This window comes from Lepidochelys kempii, chromosome 2 (assembly GCF_965140265.1).
Source record: "Lepidochelys kempii isolate rLepKem1 chromosome 2, rLepKem1.hap2, whole genome shotgun sequence".
Lineage (NCBI taxonomy): Eukaryota > Metazoa > Chordata > Testudines > Cheloniidae > Lepidochelys > Lepidochelys kempii.
Window position 1 is genome coordinate 185172974 of NC_133257.1, and position 16139 is coordinate 185189112.

Consider the following 16139-nt stretch of genomic DNA (forward strand, 5'->3'; position numbering starts at 1 on the left):
TTAATATGCTACATATATATAGATATAGATAGAATGCATGCTTGGTTTTCTTTTATTATGACTAAAATAAAAATGATTGTAAACAGTAAAGGAAAAGGTTGTCATCATACTAAGAGTCACATTTTGCCATCACAAGTATGGATGGGAGCTGAATTTCTAGGATAGACACATCCACATGCAAGGACATCCATTTCACCACAAATATGCATGCTTAGACAATCCTGAAAAGAAGTAATTTATAGTATGGAAGTCTAAACCAACTGAAGATGTGGATGATATCATAAATTGCAGGAATGCGGCATGAGTAATTTGTTGAATTACTAACTCCTCCTCCCTACCCCCACAGTATCGATGAATAGCTCGAATAATTTATCTCTCAATATACATTATGCTTCATAATATATAAGCAACAGGTAACATGGTATTTGCAACATACAAACTGTGCTTTTAAATTAAAATGGATTTTTTTTAGCAAGTGTCACAAGCACAGTATGCAATGAACAGTAAAAAGGGAAGTCAGCCATGTCATGGATTTAGAGCAGCTCATTTCGTTCTGAGAGTACAGCACCATCATTTCTCTGCTGATTTTTTTTTTTTTGCGCAATGGAGCACAGAGAAGGGCATGTTCTGTGTCCTATGTAAGGTGGGACCAGATGTCTGAAGCGATACAGAAAAGAGAGTAAAAGGAAGGCCAAAAGGGACCATCAGATCTTCTAGCTTGACCCCCCTGTATATTACTAAACGCCATTCAGCCAACCCCACACCAAGCCAATAACCAGAAATTAGACCAATCAGGACACTAAACTATTGTTGGCGGCTATTGTACTATTGCATATTTTCTCCAATTATCTCTGAGCACACACTAGATTTAATTAAAATCTTGATATTTTTCCAGTTGAAGTTATTTGGTTGATAACACTGTTATGGCATCAGGATGACTGTCATGCAGTCTTGCTTAATGCTCACCAGTCCTTTGACCATTTATCTTCTTTTAGTTGATGATGAACTGTGTGACCTATCATTGAATGCAAGCTGGCTTCTTGTATATTGTACATAAATGAAAATGTGCTACCTGCATCGATAGAAACACAGAATAAAGCCTTAAATGTTTGCTGAACAACAGCATTTAGCGATTATTCCTGGGGGAATTCTGTGCCACTCTGCAATGCAGAATTTCATAGAATTTCCTGTTTCCCCTGCAGAATTTCTGATCACCACTAGGGGCTTCTGGACTCTGCAGCGCCCATTCTCCCGGGGACCAGAGAGGGCCTGGGAGACCCAGCTCTGACAAAGTGGGAGGAAGGGCAGGGACGCACCACACCATGTCCCCTGACTGGACAGTAAAGAAGCTGGGGGGAGTAAAGGCTCTGGGGGTGCTGGTGTCTGGGTCGGGGGCTGTCCTATGGCTGGGCTCTGTGGGGAAAGGGGGGCTGTTGTCTGGGGGCACCCATCCAGCCCCCTATAGCACCCTGCAACTGGAACTGGATTGTTGTAGGGGTTTCTTTAACGCTCTACTCCTGGAGGAATCTTTTTTGCTGCTGTCTGTATTGTTGATATACTTGTTGACAGGTATTATGAAATAAATTACCAACATTGAAACTGGAGTGATTACATTATGTTATTTTGACAAATAAAGTATGCAGAATTTTAAAATATTGTGAGCAGAATTTTTAAATTTTTTTGGCACAGAATTCCCCCCAGGAGTAAGCTGTACAGCAATATTAGTAGTACTCCCAAAGATTAGATTACAGAATACTGAAAATGCCATGGCGAATATCACTACATCAAGTGGTAAAAATAAAGTTTTAATCAGCTAGTCAATAGGCCAATAGTGTATGCAGGCTCTGACAGTTGCATGAATCCACATAGTGTTGTTTGGGGGTGAGACAGCAATATACTAAGGTGAACTTTTCCATTTTTTGGAATGGTCATTCTCAGCTGCCATATTGCCATAAAATAACACTTCAACGATAACATCTGAATCTTTTTTCCCTGTAGCCTTATTTCCCCTGACTTTCCCAGGGTGACTGACAGCTTCACTTTATATCGTGGTTTTGAAAGTGAGAGTTTGTTTTGACATCCAATATTGCTCTTTCCCCCCACTTTTTTATGTCGTTTCTTTTTCCTTTCCTGGGGCTTGACAAGCTTTCAAATTGAAACACTTAGAAATTTTTTTTTTAAAAACCTAAAACCTCCAAAGCACTTACAATACCTAATCACTCTGCAAAGAACATGGTATTTTAATACTACTGACGTGTTTTAAATGTGTTATAAGAGCTGTCATTTGAAAGTGGGGATTTAGTGAATATATGGTGCAGATATATTTAAAATTATTAGAGCTCCTCTGGGATTTTGTTTTTGTAAGTGCATCATTTGATAGGAATGATTTCACCACTAAAGGCTATTTAAACTATTAAATCTTTTGCAGTTAGCATGGGTCCAAATCCACCAAACTGGAGTGTTCAAGTGCTGTGTGTCTCTGCAGCGTACTGCTGCAGAGAAATGCAGTCAACACAGAACTGTACTACAGATTACACTGAGCAACATTAATTTATGCAGATTGGGCTCGATTCTAAAAAAGATGCAAAAATCTACTGAAGTCCTTGGATCTATCTGAGGATCAGGCTCACAATATAGTGTGTGCAGCACTGTACAATGCATTTATCATTCACACAGGCTGAGAATGTGGCAAGTATTTTCAAAGTCATTAAAGCACGACTGAAGCAATGGAGCTCCCACAGATACTAACTACATATGCATGACTATACAGGGCCAGATACTATCTAGATATGTATGACTATATTGGGCCAGATTCTGAGGTCTTTATACAGGTTATATTCAATTCATAATTCAGAGGAATTTTACCTAGAGATAAGAACAGAGAAAAACTGAACAAGAATCTCAGGATCTGGCCCATAAAAAGCACAACCTTCACCTGCCACAGGTTTTAAAAGCCACCTGAAACCAGGGGCTTATAAAAATGTATCTCAGGTTCCCAGCCAGCTTTATGACCAGCAAGTTTTAAAGGGACTGCATTCAAACTAGTGTTGCTCCTTTAAAACTGGTAGATAGGTAGACATGGCCAAAACTCTTCACTGCACTTTAGACTATGGAGATGCTAAAATGCAGACTCCTTCCACCAGTCAGATGGGCTTTCTGACAGATCTCCACTGTGCTCCTGGACATGGCACCCGAAGTGCAGAAAAGAATATAGTACAACCTCAGGGGAGATAAGTGATGTTTGGCTAACCGAGGTCTGATGAATTGGGGTTAATTAACTAAAGGTCTGTAAAGCACTTTGAAGCTGAAAAGCACTAAGTGCTAAGTATTGATTGCTATTGGGGTTGTACTGTGTTTATCACATGACCCAAACTGAGGAAGGAATCTGATGGGCTGATTATTTATATTACACATTTATACATAAATATAAAACATATAAAAGAGCTAAATGGCATGGTTTGGAGTTATGTGGACCAATGCACCATGACTCACTTTTAAGTTATATAACTGTGAAAGGTAAACAAAAGCAGGAGAACATGTTTCTCAAATTGTCATTTCATTTAATTGGAGCTACAATATAAAATGAAAACATTTCAGAATCCAAAATTTGCATTAGCTTCCATTATACTATGTGATTCAACATGAACGAGGCAGACTGGCAGCAGACTATCTGCAGAGGCTCCAGTCTGAGAAGCAGATGGCCACTTCAGAGGTCTGCGTTTCAGAAAAAGGGCTTTGGATTTTTGAGTGGGGCCAAGTTTTACAACATTCAATTCTCTGTGCAATACCCAAAAAAAGGGGGTTTTCTTTGCCAGAAAGGACTATCATCTTCTAATCCACAGCAATGGCATACAGCATGCAAAAAGAATAAACACAAGTATTGTGCCATGAAGAACAATGAATACACAAATCCACTTTGCATAGGCTTCTCACCCCAAGCTATCAGGATTTGTGATTCATATTTAAAAATTAAACACTCGAGACCCACCTACAATATACAAACATGCACACATATGCAGTACTTGCAGTAAGTACATACTCCACTTGTATACTCCACTTAATACAGAATGGCTGCAGAAAAACACAATCATACTTATTTCTCATGGCAGACACACAAACAGTATGAACCCAATACAATAGTAGCTACCTGTTTTACACAGTTTGCCGGTACTCCTGTTACTTGATGAGCTATCTCCTCTTGTCAGAACAGTTATTCCACCAAAACTTGCTGTCTTTGTTATGGCTGGCTTTAAATTGCGATTGGAGCTGTCGGAATCTGTGCTGCTCCATGGCCTCTGGTGGTCTGTCCATTTCATTTCGTTCTCTGTACTGCTTTGCCGGCTGCCAGATGCCTTCCCTGTGCTATCTCTGTTACCCCTAGAGCACCATCAAAAAAAACAAAGATGCATAAAAATGACAAACGTATTGGCCAAATTCTGCTTTTGGTCACAATGGTGTAACACTGGAGTAAATCCACTGAAGTGAATGGGGTGATTCTGGATTTATGAGTCTAACGGAAAATGGAACCTGGCTCGACATATAAACACTGCCATACCTTTCTTTGTATAGAACACTTATCACTTTGTATGTGTGTGTGTGTATATATATCACTTCATTAGAAACGTAGACATCAGAAGAATTACACATGCATCTGACAAATGTTTTACATAAAAAGTGCTAGCCTTCTTCATTGACTCTGAATTACAGGGAAAAAATGGAGATAATATCATATCATATTTAGAGATTCAGCAGTTGAATAAAACAATCTTCCCCTTACATCACCACATCGTGAACACACAACAAAAAAAAATATATAATGTAAATGAAAAACTGAAAAGCAAAATTACAAAAGCTGCAGTAGAATCATTTAAACAATACAATCTTTTGGATTCAAATTCTGGGCAAAACTATCTTTTCAGTTCTGCAATATTCTGCTAACTCTACATGTATAGAGTTCCCATTGACAGCAACAGGATTTCCATACTCCTGTATAGACTTTAGGAATCCATCATGCAGGTCAGAGAGAATATTGCTCTGTAGCACCTGTAGGGAAAAAAATTGCAAACTGTAAACCCATTTTAAAAAACCCTGCCTGATGCTGTAAGATGCTGAATATCCTCAGCTCACAATTTCATTGGAACCAAAGACATTTGTCATGTTGCAGGTAAAACTTGGCATCTTACAGGATTGGGACTTTATTGTCTGAAAAATGACAGTTCTCAAGCTAACCTGTCCTTAAAAACAAAACAACCTGTGAGAGAAAACACAAATCTGTCCAAAATTGAGACAACTATATTGGACCATCACTACCCCAAGTGATTCTGTGAAAGTGGTGACAATACCTCTATTTTCCCTGTCACTCACACAAGACTGGACATAAGCATGATGATGTGCTGTTTTCTCAGAGCCAAGGCATAAGATGTGACCTTAAGACTGGAAAGGCTTCTAAAGTCAGCGGGCAAGGACCAATGGTGATGGGGTACATATCAGCAATAACCACACTGCTTTACGGGATACCTCACAGATTATAGGTGACTTCGGGGATGATAACGGAGAAGAACGTTCAAGTAATCTTCCTGGAGATTCTTTGCATCCCACAAAGGAAAGAAGGCAAAAGTTCCTGTAACTGAACTCCTGGTTAGGTAAATGGTGTAAAGCAGAAAGTTTTGATTTTGTGTAACATTGGTCCACCTTCTATGTGGAGAGAAGGCAGTACAGGATGGCCTCCACCTCAGCAGAAGACGAACTTTTATATGCATAAATTCAACTCAGATTGTATTACTGAAATCTGCTGGGAAGATTTGCATGATTGGAATGTTAAAATCACTGGCTATAACCTACTTAAAAAGGATCATGTGGGCAAAAAGGGTGTGAGAATGGCACTATGTCAAAATGGCATTATTTATTTCCAAGTTACTGACAACTCAGAAACAAATATTCTTGTATACTTATAGATCTGCATTCTAACAGATAAAGAGCACTAGCTGGTGTCTGCTACACACCATCAAATCACAGTAGAGAATAGGACAACTGTCTCCTTATGCACCTATCTATAATGTGTACAAAAAAAAAAAAGCTGCGTGATCATGGGGAACTTCAATTTGAGTGATATATGCTGGAGGTCTTAGGCTGCCAGCACTAAAATATCCTTGGAATTTCTAAATTGTATAAATAACAATTTCCTAACTTAGAAAGTATTGCATTTTAAATGGGGGCATTCTATATCAAGACATTATCTTGACAGATAAAGAGGAACTAATCACAAAACTTAAAATTAGTGGTAGTTTAGGTACAAGTGATCATGACTTGATCACATTTATAATGTGCAAATATAGAATATCGTCCAAACCCATAACATATTACACTTGGTGCTTTAAAAGAGTTAATTTCATAAACCTGAAAACAATTATGAACTGATCAGTTGGGAGACAGAATTTAAACAGAAATATCTGACTGATAATTGGGAACTGTTCAGAAACGTTTTACTAGATGCACAAAAAGCCATATATTGAGAAAGAAGGCTTCGCTGGTTAAAAACCAACCTGCCATAGAGGGAGAGTGAAAGCAGCTATAACATATAGAATACAGGGAAGTTGATAGCAATGAATATAAATCAAAAGCTAGGAATTGTAGAAAACTGACAAGGGAAGCAAAAGGATATAAATAGAAACGGATGGCCAGCAGAATTAAGGACACTAAGAAGTAGTTTTTTAAAGTATATTAGAAATAAAAGGAATCCCAACAATGATATTTGTCCATTACTAGATGCAATGGTAGAAGTGTTAATAATATTGCAGAAAAGGTAGATGTGCTCAATAAATATTCATGTTCTGTATCTGAGAAAAAGCAAGATGATGTGGTCTGATTCATGTTCTGTATTTGGGAAAAAGCAAGATGACGATGCAGTACTTTCCATTCAAACAGTAAATAAGGAAGATGCTACAGCAGCTACTAATGCTAGAAATTTTAAACTTGCATCTGGATAACTTGCATCCAAGAGTTTTGAAAGACCTGGCTCAAGTGTTCTCTGGACCATTAATGTTGATTTTCAATAAGTTTTGATTCTTTATTAATCATGTCCCATATCAGCTGGAACATTGTATAAGCTTCCAAAGACTAGAAAAAAGCTAATGTTGTGCCAATATTTAAAAAGAGCAAATGGGATGACCTAGTTTATTATAGGCCTGTCAGCCTGACACTGATCCCTGGAAAAATAATGGAACAGCTGATATGGGACATGATTAATAAAGAATCAAAAGAGGGTCATATAATTAATGCTATCAACGTGTGTTTTTGGAAAAAAAAATCTTATCAGACTAACCATGTCTTTTTGGATGAGAATACAAGTTTGGTTAATAAAGGTCATAGTGTTGATTTCATATATTTAGATGTCTGAAAGGAATTTGACTTGGCATCACATGACACTGATTAAGAAATTAGAAAGATACAAAATTATCATGGCACATTAATTAACAGATTAATAATTGGCTAACTGAAAGGTAAACTGGGAATCATCATCCAGTGTCTCTACTGGTGTCCTGCAGTGATTGGTTCTTAGCCCTACACTATTTAACATTTTTATCAATTATCTGGAAGAAGACAAAATTATTACTGACAAAATTACTGCAGATGACAGCAGATTGGCAGGTGGCGGGCAGGGTCGTAAACAATGAAAGGGACAGGGTCACTGATACAGTGATCTGGATTGCTTGGTAAACTGGGAACAAGCAAATAATATGCTTTTTAATATGGCCAATGTAAATTCATACATCTAGGAACAAATAATGTGGGCATTATTTACAGGATGGGAGACTGTATCCTGAGAAGTAGTGACTCTGGAAAGGGTTTGGATGTCATAATTAGGGCCCTACCAAATTCACGGTCCACTTTGGTCAATTTCACAGTCATAGGATTTTAAAAATAGTAAATTTCATTATTTCAGCTATTTAAATCTGAAATTCCACAGTGTTGTAATTGTAGGGGTCCTGACCAAAAAGACATTTTGTGGGTGTGGGTGTTGCAAGGTTATTGGGGGTGGGGAGATTGCAGTACTGCTACCCTTACTTCTGCGCTACTGCTGGCAGCGGTGCTGCCTTCAGAGCTGGGCAGCTGGAGAGTGGCAGCTGCTGACCGGGATCCCAGCTCTGAAGGCAGAGCCGCCGCCAGCAGCAGCACAGAAATAAGAATGGCATGGTGTGATATTGCCTCCCTTACTTCTGTACTGGGCCTTCAGTCAGCAGCTGCCACTCTCTGAAGGCAGCACAGAAGTAAGGGTGGCAATACCACAACCCCCCTAAAATAACCTTTTGACCCCCCCCCACACCCAACCCCCCGCAACTCCCTTTTGGGCAGGATCCCCAATTTGAGAAACGCTGGTCTCCCCCATTAAATCTGTATAGTATAGGGTAAAAGCACACAAAAGACCAGATTTCATGGTCCATGATGCATTTTTCATGGTCATGAATTTGGTAGGGCCTTATTCATAATGGATAATCAACTGTATATGATCTCTCAGTGCGACTCTGTGGTCAAAAAAGCCAATGCCATTCTTGCATGTATAAACCAGGGCAATATTGAGCAAAAACAGGGAAGTTATATTACCTCTGGTATGCATTGGTGCAAGTGCTACTGGAATACTCTGTCCAGTTTTGGTATCCACAAGTCAAGAAGGATGTTGATAAACTGAAGAGTTCAAAGAAGAGCCACAAGAATAATTAACGGATTGAAAAACATGCTAGCCATAGACTCAAGGAGCTGAGTCTGTTTAGCTTAACAAAGAGAAGATTAAGGAGTGACTTAATCACTTTCTATAAATACCTACATGAGGAGAAGTTTGATAATAGAGGGCTCTTAATTTATCAGAGAAATGTATAACAAGATCCAGTTGCTGGATGTTGAAGCTTGACGTATTTAGACTGGAAATAAGGCATACATTTTTAACAGTGAGGGTAATTAATCATGGCAATGATTTACCAAGGGCTGTGATGGGTTCTCTATCACAGGAACATTTTAAATCAAGACCGGATGTCTTTCTAAAAGACATGCTGTAGCTCAAATAGGAATTAATTCAGGGAAGTTCTGCAGCCTGTGTTATCCAGGAAGTCTGACCAAATGATCTCACTGTTCCCTTCTTGCTTTATAATCTACAGCCTGTGAATCAAAGGATTAATTTTGACTTCTTCCTTTCCCTTAGCTCACATATCCAGGCCATACCCAAATCCCACCCGTTTCCTCCTCAATATCTCCAGGATCTGTCCTTCCCCCATCATCCTCCCAACCCACATCCCCATAATTAATTTCCTTATTGAGGCATTTGTCACATCCTTCCTCTTTCAGGCCACCCAAACAAACACATTGCCTCTCTTCAGCCCATATTACACCTGTTAGCTTCCTACTTACGCACTGATTTGAACATGTCACTTCCCTCTGCAAACCCCTCCATCAGCTTCCCCTCTATTTAATCAAATTTAAACTTCCTGTCACTAACTTCAAAGGCATATATAAACTCTACCCTTCCCTATTTATCCTCCCTTGTTATTAGTGTGCACCCTGTTCCCACTCCACTGACATTCCCACTCTTGTTTCCCCAATTGTCAGCTTCTCTCACAATCACAAACAGGCCTTCCCTCCTTGAGGCCCACTATGCATGATACAACACCCAAGCATGGCTGCCACCCAAACCACATTTAAATGCCTCTTAAAGACCAACTTCTGCCATGCTGCTTACAGTGATTCACTCTAGGTTTCCTTCCCCTGTCCATCTGCCTCTCCAATCTTTGACTGTGAACATCTTGGAGGTAAGGACTGCCCATTCCTGAATGGCTGCAAAGCATCCTGCACATGGTGGTTGGAACCATAAACAAAAATAATAATTCCAAGTACACTATGAGCAGGAGCAGAAGGCTAAGAGCAGAATTTGACTTCTTATGAATAGTTTACAAACTGCCTCCAAATGAAAACCAAAATGCCTTTCACAGCTGCGTAAAAACTCAAACCAGAACTGCCCACATTTGCATTTTTATGAGTTTCTGACTAGATATTTTTAAAATGTAGTACTTCGCCATTTCACAACATTTTCCATACGTGAAAAGCAAAGGGTGCTTGCCTTGGTTGTTGTTGTTGTTTGAGTATTGGGATGGTATTTTTTGCTTCCAGCAAAAACAGCTTCTGTTTTTCATTTAGAGAACCTGAGAGTTGTGTCACTGTGGAGGTGAAGGAACTGAAAGATCCAGACAAGTTTAGCATATCGCTCGGCCTCGATTGGAGTCTTACAAGATGCGATCAGCAGTGTTTACTGTCAATTTTTGGGAGACCAAACAACGGGAGAGCACAGCGGAAAGACCACAGATGCAATACAAGTTAAAAAGAAAAAAGGAAAGGATTTTGAAAGAAAAAATAGTTTTTAAAAAGACTATGTGGGCAAGCATTACTTGATGATTCTGTTACATTCTTCTGCTTTAAAAAACAATGGCCCTCTTGTATTTATGTTTTCGTAGAAGAGAGAGAAATGAAGTACAGCTGTATCCTGATGACCTGAAATCTCATTATCTGCAATGCTGGGTTATCCAAAATTCCTTCCTATCCCGCAATTCCAGAATTGATTTAGAAACTGACATTAATTACTATGAACCTCACTCTATCTGAAGATTGGATGCTCCCCATCCCAAGATACTCAGACAAGAAAGGTTGGCCTGCACTATGGGAAAAAGATAATTTATCTATTGCCTGAGGCAACAGACTGTGGATCTGTCTGTGATGGATCCACTGGCCACACCATCATGCCTTCATTGGCCCAACCTTATTCTACCTTCCAGCCCCGCTGTTTAGGGAGTCCCCAAAGACCTGCATGGACTTTTCAAATCCTGCACCAGAAACAGTAGGAGTATACAATCACACACAGAGAGAGAGAGAGAGAAAAGAAATAAGTCTTCTATTTTCCAAAATCTTTACTATTTTTGCATACTCAGTTTGAGACACCTACTAATAGAGGCCTGATTTTCAGAGTTGTTCAGCACATGCATTCCAAATTATTTAAACTGGAGCTGTGAGTGGTCACCACTCGTAAATATCAGTCCCTTACTAGATGTCTCAACTTGAATACTTAAGCAAGGTGGTAGGGGCTTCTATTGACCCACCATGCTGGAAGGTGTGGAAACTCTCTATGAAAATGTGAGCTGACTGCTGTTGATTCACTGTGGCATGTGAAGCCTGTTAACTCCACTATAGATATTAAAAAGAGTGGTTCTCTGGGAAAAGGGAACTAGCATCCAGAACTGAAAGAACATAAAAGAAAATCCTAAACAAAGTACAGCTTGGGGGAAAAAGCCTCACCCAAGCTTTATTAAGTGCTACTTATCTTTCAACTGGCAATAAAATAAATTACAAGAAATAGGGTGAGTTTGAGTGCCAATCCAACAGAGTGAGTGTATACGTACACTACAGTAGACTACACAGGCACCCCAAAATTGCTGCTCCCTAAATTCATGGACAATTTTGGAAATCTAGGTCTATGGTCCTGATCCAAGTCCCATTCAAATCACTGGAAAGACTCCTATTGTATTCAGACTTTTGAAGCAAGACTTTCCCAAAGGCACATAGGTGGTATGGATAAAATCAGGATTAGAACTCAGTTGTCCTGACTACCAGTCTTGTGTCCATAATTCCTCTCCATACATACACCTGTACACCCACGCCTATTAAGATACTGGTTTTCCATCTATGAGGACATGGATAAACTCAGAAGTGAAAGTTAAAGTTAGTTGGAAAAAAATCTTTAATAATACAAACCTAAATAGCTGTCTTTTCTTATGGGTGTCATTGCATATACCGTTGTCTTCCAAGAGCCTACTACAAATGAAAAGAAAAGAAGATTATGGTAATAGACCTGGGAGTTTTAATGATATATTCAACTTCATGTCTTTAGTGTTAAATCCCATTTTGCTCTTTAGCAACAACTTCTAGTTTTCTATACCCATACTTAAAGAAATGGAGCTAAAGTCACTCCTATTTTGACCTCATTGGAGTTACTCCCAGGATGATTTTTTCCCAGGACGGTCTATTAGTGATGCCTAATTGTTCCATAAAACACATGCCACCAAGAGGCTGGAAATCTTTTACCACTTCCTGATGATAAACAAATTGCAACTCTGAGAAGCCAAAGAAAAACACGTTTTTTTAATTTCTTGAAGAAAATAAACACAGCTATACTGAATAAGACCTTAAAACCCCAACCCTCCTCACCCCAATAATAGCCAATTCTCGTACTTGAGATCTGTACAGAACAATCTTTGGCCAGCACTTCTCAAAAACATTCACAATGCATTTCCTAGCATCAAGGATCAGATTCTCCCCTGGAACAAATGGGAGCAGCTTCACTGATTTAAGCAGAGCTGTGCACATTTATGGCAGCTAAGAATCTAGCCCTTCACCTTTGTTATACACAGATGGCTTTTTTGTTTGTTTTTTCTTTTAGTGTCAATAGATGTGTCATCGCAAGATTGTCCACTGGAGGCCATGATAGAGTAATGTAGAATAAGAGTGGTCTCAAATAATAATAGCAACAATTATTATTTCATTATTATTACTATGTAATAATAAGGGTCCTGGTTTTCAGACGTGCAGAGGACCTACAAGTATGAGTGAAGGATATGAAGATGTTTGATACCTCTGAAAATCAGATCCAATAGCAACAACAGAAACATTCCACATTTCTATAAAACTCTACATCCAATAACTTCAACGCCTTTCACAAAGATTAACTAATTAGTTAAATGCTCTCAGAACTCCAGAGAAGTGGGTCATTGGTATTTTGCTGTTTTAACAATCACTTGTTTAACCTTAAATTCAAAAGCTTTGGAAAACAGCAAGTTAACATATGCTCCTATATCACCATATACCTGAAGACAATCTAAGTATAAATCCCACTAAAGAGGGAAAGCCCTCAAATAAGTTGGGTCACAAATGAATTCGACAATGAGTCTGAGACTAAGAGCTACAATTTTTTTTTTAAAAGCAATTTTTTTACCTGTTTTCCACAAAAAGGTTTTCCTGGGAGCAAACTGACTGAAAAATAAAAAAAAAAGATTGAACCAGACGTTCTAGATATGCTGTATTGTCCAATTTTTGCTTGATTTTAGAATTATCTTCCCCATTCAGGCTCAAGGGGATTTTAAGTCACGCATCATTTGCATTTGTAGAAGACAAGAGAAGAAAAAAAGTCAAGAATAAGGTCACACCAGTAAAATACTTCCCATGCATTACAATGTGTTACTTGCAATTCATCTCAGTTTTGAAACAAACTCAGACTTCTCAGTCTTGGGATCAGAAGAGGCTAGATGTATACAAAGTACTGACGTTTTGGAGGGAAACAGAAGCAGAAGGTTCCACTAGTCTGCCTACTAGCTAGCAATAAAGTGACACCAGAACACACAGCTGCAGGGAAGGAGGACAAATGGGAGAAAAGCATGCAAAATTAGTACAGTTCTGCAAGCGAGTGGAGATGCTGTAGTACATAATTTAATTTCACAAACAGGGAGGAAACAAATGCACCTGGTACTAAGAAAAAAAATAAACACATTTTAAAAAGTCCTCTCTAGGAGGATTTAGATTTTGGCCAAGGTGAGAGAGTAGGAAGAAATAAATCCTACTGGCAAGTATGCAGTTCTATTAACATTCCTTAATTTTTCATGTTGAGAAATGAAGCTGTGCTCAATTTCCCATGAATAATTCTCTCTCCCTTTGATTTTTTTCATTTCCTTCCTATTTCATGTTCATTACACCAAGTGCACAGTTGTTGTCATTGGATTATATCTCCATGAGGTACTGAAGAAAAAGACAGATAGTACTTCCACTGAGTTTAAACAAAAGGAAAGAGTGGAAAAAAGGGGAGATCAGGTCCATTACTTTAATAATAATGGGACTCGGTTCATGGAATAATAGCATGCCATCGTCAGGCATGTCAAATTCTAACGCCATAGGAGATGCATTTATTTAGTATGTTCCTATTTTCAACATGATTGATTCATGACTTGCTGGCTAAAAGCTGAACAGATTTGTGTCGATTCCTGGGCTTCATCAAATATACAAAGCCAAATTCTCTGCTGGTGTAAACTGAGCTTAGCTCTATTGAAGTATTGTGCCAATTTGCATGAGCAGAGAGTTTGGCCCACAATTTAAAATAATGCAGTTATTGTAATCCTTCCATTTAGCATTGTTGTCAGAGTATATTGGGTGAGCATAGTTTGGTAGAAAATGTGTCCGATAGTTCTTATTAATTGTATAGGGTGAGTGGCATGGGCTTCCCAAGCAGGATCCCATATAGGATCCTAACTAAATGAGCAGGACTAGTGGGGTGGATTGGTGGAGAGTTCTTTTCTCTGTAAGGCAAACCCTCAGGATATCAAGGGTAAAATCCTGGCCCCACTAAAGTCAATGACAAAACTCTCATTGACTTTAACAGGGCCAGGTTTTCGCCCCAGGCTGAGGCGCCTAAGTGGAGTCGCATGCCTTTTCACTATGGAGCACTGTGTTCCTTTGTACAGTTGCTCCACTCCCTCTTCTCCCATTCTTAAGAGGCCCCTTCCCTAATATTAATAAACCTGTCAAACATGTTGCCCAAAAAGTACATTTTCTTCTCTTTCTAATGAAGATGAAAAGCAAAAGGCCTCTTATTCCAACTCTTAACACAATGGTTTTCCTGTCTGCATAGACAGGATGGACCAAATTTTCAAAGAGGCCTCACTGTCCTCCAACTGCACACGCACGAGTTTTGTGCGCTATGAGTTTTTGCATTGTCAGTCTGCTAATGTGTGTATGAAGAGGACTAGCCAAGCAAAGCTATACATGCCCATGGAGGCCATATTTTGAAAAATTTCCTCAGGAGCATTGCTGCTGTTCATGTCAGGCATAAGGATAAATAAGCACCAAGAATTTACATTTTATTAAAAACTTGAGAGATGTCTGTTACCTCTTCAGTATCTTGAAGGGTATCAGTGTAATCTGCATTACAGCCTTATGGACAGATTCAAGGAAAACTCCATTCGTCTTCCATGCTGCAGAAGCCGGCACAAGGCCATACAATTCCTGGAATATCCATTTTTCAAGGCTGATGTGGGGCTCCATGGCACAGAAGACAGACATATTTTTATTATATTATCCTTATTATTCAAAATAAGAGGGCTTAAAAGCTTTGGATAGCAATTTAGCTACTAGGAGGTCAAGATTCACTTTCCTTTTCTGCAGAATCAATAACTCTCAATTTAAAGTCCCAGGGAAAGCTTAAATAACCAAAGCACAGCTTTTAAGTCACCTTGCTGCCACCTACAGACCTAAGGGAAGTCAAAACAAATCTAGAATGGGAAAAATGTTACACAAGATTATTTCGTCACTTCCTAAGGACCCTTGCAGTTCCTACACGCTCAAAACTTCCATTCAGGTTCTGTGTGCACTTGATTGTCCTTCCTTCTGGAACCAATATTTTATCCGTTCATTTGCAACCCCATTTTTAGCAGTCACACAACAGTTTTTCTGCAGTGGGACATATACATCACCTCCAACAGCCTACTCTTCGGTGTTGTCTTCACTAGGAAGAGAGTGAAGTTTTTCACCATGTGTTAAAACCGGGTAACTAGCAGATGGTAATATCTCAGCATGGACAAGGCAGTTTGCAGTTTTCACACGTTAAACTGTAGGCTCCCTACTATTGTTTACCTGAACCTGTTAATACCTGTGTAAACTACAGCCCCATTGTTTTCACTAGAATTGCAGGATGTGCTATGTGGTAAAACACACTTATTTTCCTAGTATGAGATACACCTTTAGTGATGAAGCTCAAAAGCTTGTCTCTTTCACCAACAGAATTGGTCCAATGAGATATTATCTCACCCATCCTTAATATCTTGGCCAATTATTTTTTTCAAAATGCTAACAGCAATTAAAACGTAATTTGGATGAAGAGACACTCATATTCAGAGCCCCATGTATTCTGCAATTCTGCTGCAGTGCAATTTGCTGTAGACCCCACCCATTGTTGCAGAACTGAAGCTAAGCTTTCATTAAAAATATGTTTCTAGTCCTCGTGGTTTAAAAAAATAGCCTTGAAAATGTGAACCTAACATAACCAAGGTAATGTTTTATTGCTG

The 16139-nt window shown here is 39.0% G+C and overlaps 1 protein-coding gene across 8 annotated transcripts in view; it reads right to left on the reverse strand.

The window, feature by feature from the left end:
- Positions 1-16139, reverse strand: part of ARPP21 (cAMP regulated phosphoprotein 21) — a 173272-nt gene that overhangs the window by 74989 nt on the left and 82144 nt on the right. For 6 of the 8 annotated variants that reach the window (XR_012157455.1, XM_073333012.1, XM_073333016.1 and 3 more), the window contains 3 exons: positions 13025-13062; positions 11788-11847; positions 4148-4377 (listed from right to left, as the gene is read on the reverse strand). Coding sequence is in view for 7 of the 8 variants with exons in the window: in XM_073333012.1 (XP_073189113.1) it covers positions 4148-4377; positions 11788-11847; positions 13025-13062 (328 nt within the window). In the remaining variant the exon portion in view is untranslated. The remainder of the gene's footprint in view (positions 1-4147; positions 4378-11787; positions 11848-13024; positions 13063-16139) is intronic. The other 2 variants (XM_073333017.1, XM_073333018.1) reach the window with 2 other exon arrangements.